The sequence below is a fragment of the Monodelphis domestica genome, chromosome 2 (genome assembly GCF_027887165.1).
Source record: "Monodelphis domestica isolate mMonDom1 chromosome 2, mMonDom1.pri, whole genome shotgun sequence".
In the NCBI taxonomy this organism is placed as follows: Eukaryota; Metazoa; Chordata; class Mammalia; order Didelphimorphia; family Didelphidae; genus Monodelphis; species Monodelphis domestica.
In genome coordinates, this window is record NC_077228.1 from 92,940,433 (window position 1) to 92,947,270 (window position 6,838).

A 6,838-nucleotide genomic window follows, 5' to 3' on the forward strand; every position below is an offset into this window, starting at 1 on the left:
CATTTGAATGTGTCATCTCTAAAGCCAAGAGAAGAAAGAATTTCCATTTGGAAGAGTGGGTCAGTGTCATCAAATGCTCTGAGGTATCAAGAGAGATGAAGACTAATTCATTGGATTTGGAAATCAAAAGATTATTGGCGACCTGAGAGTAGTTGGATTGAGAGCCTGATTATAAGCATTTTAAAAGAATCAGTATTGATAAACTGAGTCATTGGTGTAGGCAACTTTTAATAGAAGTTTGACAGAGAAGAAAAAGGAAAATGACAGAATAACTAGAGGTAAGGGTCATACCTGCAAGGCATATATTTGGGAATTACTTAAATAAATGTAATAATTAAAGCCATGGAAATTAAAGATTGTCAAGGCTAAAAGGGGAGAGAACAGACCCTAGTATAAAATATTTGAACACATTAATTAAATTATCCAGAATTTTAATTACTTGCTTTAAATGGGTGCTAGGAAATTATTGATAGGAAAACAAAAATATAGATCCACTAGCCCTTGATCTAGAGCTCTTTAAAAAGCCTCTTGCTGCCTTATTCCCTAAAATGATGAAACCCAGAAGTGGTAGTTGATTGAATTATCTAAATTGATAGATGTGGTAGAAAAGCATTGACTTCTGAACTGAGATTGATGGTCTGTGATCCAGCATCAGTACTGTGTCTTAAAAAATTGCTTTTCCCTTCTGGTTCTTAGTTTTCTCATTTGTAAAAATGAAGGGATCAGGGGGCAACTAGTTAGTTCAGTGGATTGAAAATCAGGCCAAGAGATGGGAGATACTGAATTCAAATGTGGCCTAGACATTTCCTAGCTGAATGATCCTGGACAAGTCACTTGACTTCTATTGCTCAGCCCTTACCATTCTTCTGCCTTGGAATCATTATATAATAGTGATTCTAAGTTGGAAGGTACATTCAAGTTAAAAATCATATGATCCTGTGACTTGCCAGTTACCATACTTGAATCTATTGCCCACCAAGTCATGAGGAAAATCCTAAAGTCACTATTCTCCATCCACATCAATTCTAGAGGAAATGACAAAGGGGAAGGGAGAAGTAAAGTGAAGGGATTCATAGGGTCCTAGATGATGAAGAGAGGATGTGGTACAGAAGTTCCCATTGATATTGGGCCAGCAGTTGAAAATAGAATAAAATAGAACCCGTCTTTGTTGACTAATACTCTAAAAACCCTTGTCATTGAAGCCACGTACTTCATCTTTCTTCTTCTACTTCTCATTCTCATCTTAATTTAGGATATATATTCATGAAATTTGGATGTTTACCAGTATTCTGAAAAAGAGCCTATTAGCATAATTTCAAAAATAGTTATTTTTCCCTATTCTTCAGAGTCCTTCTCTTTTTCACTCTAAAGTTAACAAACCACTTCTTTTTTTTGCTTTAGCAGTATGAATTTTTTTTTCCAATGTGGGCATGGAGATTTACCAAAAATAGAAATTAAAACTGTCTCTTGTAGTTCCTTAGTGCCTAAGAAATGACACAATTAATAGCACTCTGAGTGAAAAGATGGGAGAAATATTCTGTCAAGGTTTAACAATCTTTGGGCATGTTCCATGAACCTGTATGTCATTTCATTTTTCAGATTAACATTGACAGTCCCACCAGAGAAGCCATCATTAAGAACATTCAAGAACCCTCTCCAAATTGTTTTGATGAGGCTCAAAAAATTGTGTACATGCATATGGAAAGAGATTCCTATCCCCGATTCCTAAGGTCAAAATTATACCAAAACCTCATTGAAAGCCTGCAGATGGATTGCCACCCCTGAAAAGCACATTACCATTTCAGAAACTGAAAACAGCTTATAGAAAGCCAACGTTTGTTCTGTGTGAGTAGTGGATGTAATAGATGTAAAAGTGGATGAGTAGTAGGTAATTCCCAAATAGACACTCTGCAAAACTTAGAAATTCAGAAGAAATATAATGTAATTTGATTATTACACCAGGTGTGTTACAACACAGAGGGATAAAATAAAATACTTTTAAAGCACTTTGTAAATCTTAAAATGCTCAATATAAGCCTGATATATGCGTATTTAAGGCAGATGTTAGAATTATCTCCATAGCACCAACATTGACGAGATCCCACAGGAGTGACCAAATCAAAACTTTTTAAAATTCATCCATTTTTCATACTTCTGGATCACACACACTGCAAGACTTTAAAAGCAGTACTTGGATGAAGATTAACTGTAGAGTAGATTCTATACTTTAGGGGAAATGTTCTTGCTTAAGAAATTTGTTTGAGTTGAATTATCAAGAATGTAATGAAATACTTCACATTAGACAAGTTAAAGTCTTAGTAACAATTACAAAGGTGTGGTCTTTGAAACTACATTATTTGCATAGTATTTCATGTATGTAGTATTTTACATGCATAGTTTTTCCTTTGCTTTATAGCTTACTAATAAAAATTTACCCACCAGAATATTACCTACATTTTAAAGCAGCTGCTGCACTTATAAAAGCTTAATATATTTCCTGATTGAATAACAAACAGGGATTTTGTTTTCCATTTATACTTGAATATGCTTTAAATAGGAAAAAGAACACTGTCTTATTTCTGGGATTTTTTTACCCATAATATAAATATATGAGGCCATCCTCTGAAACATGTGCGTCTCTCTGACCTCAGTGATATGAATAGTCCCAAATCTCCCCCAGGCAGAATGCAGTGCCTCCATCCCAAGGCTGCCCCATGTATTTATTGTCCTGTCTTTCTCTGAGATCTATAGAGAGAATGTATCCAATTTGCTGAGGACCTTTCCCTAGTTCTTTTAGTATTTTGTAGATCTTACTAGCAATTAAATAGATATGTATGAAACTACATTGTTCTTTATTTACATGAAAGAAAGAAAAAATAGATATTGGAACAAGTGAATGGTGCAAATTAAGTTTTATATATTACACCAGCCAGAATATATTTCACTCTTTCCCTACGGCCATTCACACGGGAATGTGAGAAATATAGTACATCTATGTGAGACTACTTCCCTGGAACCTTCACAGATATTAAAAGAACACTTTGTCCAGTACTGTCTTTCCAAAATTCAGTTTTTTTAAAAATCATATTATATAGCACTTGTGATGTACAAAGCACTAGGTCAGATTAGAGGATGCCCTCCAGCAACTTCCTTCCTACCAGTGGTCAGAAGGCAGGGATATCTTTCACTGTGACCATGGTAACCTGCTGACAGAGACCATTCTGAAGTAAAAACTTGTGATTTTCTCAAATCATACCAGTAGGTGACCACAGGTAACATTTAATAAATGTGTCTTGAATTGAAATTGATTCATTAATCTCATTCAATTCTACGACTACTAATTGCTGACTTTTGTAGAATAATTCATGAAATAGGTGCCCTGGACATTGTCATCTCTAGTTTAGAGAGCAGTAAACTGGACCCAGGAAGGTGGTGATGGGCTGTCAGTCAAACAGCTTATATGTGGAAGAGCTAGAATTTCAAACCCAGGTCTTCTTGACTCCATGCCCACAAAACTGTTTGCCACATCACGTTGTCTTCCCATATTAATGAGAATTTCATACTCTGAAGGACCAAAAAAAAAAAAATATATGATTCTATCTCTTTTCTGGAACCACTTTAAACATTCCTAAAAAATAAAATGCTTTTCTAATGGCCTTGATGCTACTAATAAGAAGGTACTACTTCCCTCAGTTCTTGAAAGGACTTTAGCTCCTTTTTTTAAAACCCTCACCTTCTGTCTTACAATCAATACTAGATATCAATTCCAATAAGGAGGAGCAGTGAGAGCTAGGCAATTGGGGTTAAGTGACTTGTCTAGGGTCATACAGCTAGGAAGTGTCTGAGGTTATATTTGAACCCAGGACCTCTTGCCTCCAGGCCTGGTTCTCTATCTACTGACCTACCTAGCTGTCCCACATTAGGTCTTTATGCATGAGATCACATTTTGCTGGCTGGTCCTTCCTTCAAGATATTGAAAAAAATAGGTACATGGAAGGTCTTTCAAACAGAAGTGAAAAACATTTCTTTTAAATTATCAAGATCAAATCTTTCTAATAGGCATATTAATAAATTTTGAATGACTAATGTTTTGTCTTGCTTAAAAAAATAATAATAATAATAAGCTGTACTCAGAATAGAAATTATAACCCCTGATGGCTAATCAGATTTACCCTACCTCCACACCCAAGACCAGGAATACCCAGCATATAATATTAAATGAAATCACTTACTTAATGGCATATATTTTTTACATTAAGTTTTGAACTAGAAAAAGAACACTGCAAATCAGAAATGAAAGAGACTTTTGCTTAGGAGTATATTCCCCTCATATAGGAGGAGTCCAACCCCTCATATTTATTAAATAAAGAAACTGAGGCACTGAAAAGTTATATAACTTGCTCAAGGTCATACAACTAGTATATTTCTGAGGCAAGATTTGAACTAAAGACACCAACTTCAAGTCCAGCATTCTTTCCACCTAGCTGCCAAGTAAGCCTACCGACTATTGGGAGTCAGTGTGCTATAAAGGTATATTGGAAAAACTGTCCTTATTTATCATCAGAGAACCAAGGTATAGATTCTGGATCTGTTTCCTATTAGCTGTGTGCTCTTAAATAAACCATTTTGTCTCTCTGATTCTTTGTTCCCATATCCATATGTAGACAAGCAAACCTTATGTCAATTATCTCATAGGACTATTATTAAGGGGAAAGTGTCAAATCATGGGTCTTTTCCTCAACTTTCCTTCATGAATCTGATTCACAATTTTGCAGGTCTGAAAACTCGGGATTTTTTTTTTCACTTGTCTCAAGGGTGATCTAGAGAACAGTCTTGCTAACCAAACCAGCAATATGTTAACAACTCATAAGAGATTAACCAGAATGACAATTTAACCTTTTATGATGAAAAACAATAATAAGAGCTAGCAGTTAATAGTGCTTTCAGATTTGCAAAGCTCTTTACAAATCTCTTTTTATATCCTCATAACAATCCTGGAAGACTGGTGCTATTATTATTCCCATCTTACAAATAAGATAACTAAAGCATATAGAAGTTATAAACTTAACCAGGATCATACAGTTTTTATCTGAAGTGGGATTTGAATTCTGATCTTCCTTAATCTAGTACTCTGTCCATTGTATGCATCTGCCAGTGATGTTTGCCACCATTATGGAAAGTGTCCAAAATTAGTCCAAATTGAAGATAAATTTCCTACAAATAATAATTTTTGTTGACAACATAATACTTGTTACATCCAACCTTAAAATATTAAAAAGTTTCCTGAAGGAGTCTGGGAACCACTCAAAAGAATTTGACCTAAATAAATAGCCATACAGATCTGTGTGAATCCACTGAGGCTTCAGGGGAGACACAATCTGGGTCAGAAGTTATGAAAATTTATTCATTTTTCTGGTCAGAGGTAAAGAAGTTTTGGGGATGTTCTCTGAAATACATTTTTTGCCAAATTTCCACTGCCATTGCAAGAGTTTCCATTTGTGTGTGTCTGTGCATGTGTGTGTTTAACCTAGAGGAATATCATCTATCCCCCTATGTAGCACTAAATTTTCTCTAAGCATTTTATATAAACTAAGGTTTTACTCATTTGATCTGATAAGTCTTGTCAGGTATAGAACGTTTTTTATTTAGCATCCATTATGCCTTCTCTTAACAGTTGCCAGAGAGCTGAATTTCAAAACTGTCATAAGGATAGCTGCTGGAGGGAATAGAATTTTGCATGTTTAATTGTCTTTGTTGAATACTTCTCAGAGAACCATATTCAAATGGATGGAGAGGTGATCAATTCTTTTTTATGCTGGTTGCATGGAAATAAAATGCTTCCCAAAATGAAATTCTTAAAAAAACAAATATTCTATTTGAAGCATCACTAAATATAGGGACAGTGTGTCCATGCTTTATGTGAATGTTTTTCAAAACTACTACTTCATTCTAAATAAACATTTCTACTGAATTCAAAAAGCTCTATTAACCTATGTTGTCAACTATCAAAAATAAGAGCTTAAAATGTAATCCTTTCACTTGAGAATTCAAAAAAATATAGTAAAATAGAACAAATGTATTTCTAATATTTTTCTCTAAGTCTTTACAAGAGAGTTGAATTTGTAAAGAAGGACCCTACAGATATTGGATCGATGTCTCTTTAGGGGAGAGATTTTTTTAAATTAAAAGATATTTTAATTTCTTAATTCCATGTAATATTGATTTTCAACATGTTTTCCAAAATTATAAGATTTAAATTGTCTCCTTCCCTCCCCCAACTCAGAGACAGTAAGAATTTAATCTGAGACATACATGTATTATCATGCAAAACACATTTCCATATTAGTCATTGTTGTAAGAGAACACTCATAGAAAACTAAAACCCTAAAATAATACTCCAAATACACTAATATGAAAGATAGTATGCTTTGATTCACATCTATCTAATTCCAACAGTTCCTTTTCTGCAGATGGATAGCATTCCCCATAATAAATTCTTCAGAATGGTCCCAGATCATTGTATTACTGATAGTAGCCTATTTTCACAGTTGATCATCATACAGTGTTGCTGTCACTGTGAACAATGTTCTTTTGGTTATACTTATTTCACTCTGTATCTGTTCATGTAGATCTTTCCATCTTTTTTCTGAAATCATCTGGCATCATTTCTTATGGAACAATAGTATCCCATCACCAACCGATACCACAATTTGTTCAGTCATTCCCCAATTGATGATGAAATTCCTTCAATTTCCAATTCTTTGCCATCACAAAAAAAAAGCTGCTATATTTTTGTACAAGTGGGTCCTTTCTCCTTTTTTTTATCATCTCTTTGAGA

The 6,838-nt window shown here is 34.3% G+C and overlaps 1 protein-coding gene across 4 annotated transcripts in view; it reads left to right on the top strand.

Annotated features, from left to right (window-relative positions):
- Window positions 1-4,638, top strand: part of RGS13 (regulator of G protein signaling 13) — a 72,277-nt gene extending 67,639 nt beyond the window's left edge. For all 4 annotated transcript variants that reach the window (XM_056815661.1, XM_007480983.3, XM_056815663.1 and 1 more), the window contains one exon: window positions 1,600-4,638. In XM_056815661.1, the coding sequence (XP_056671639.1) occupies window positions 1,600-1,785 (186 nt within the window). In that variant the 3' untranslated portion in view covers window positions 1,786-4,638. The remainder of the gene's footprint in view (window positions 1-1,599) is intronic.
- Window positions 4,639-6,838: the final 2,200 nt, after the last annotated feature.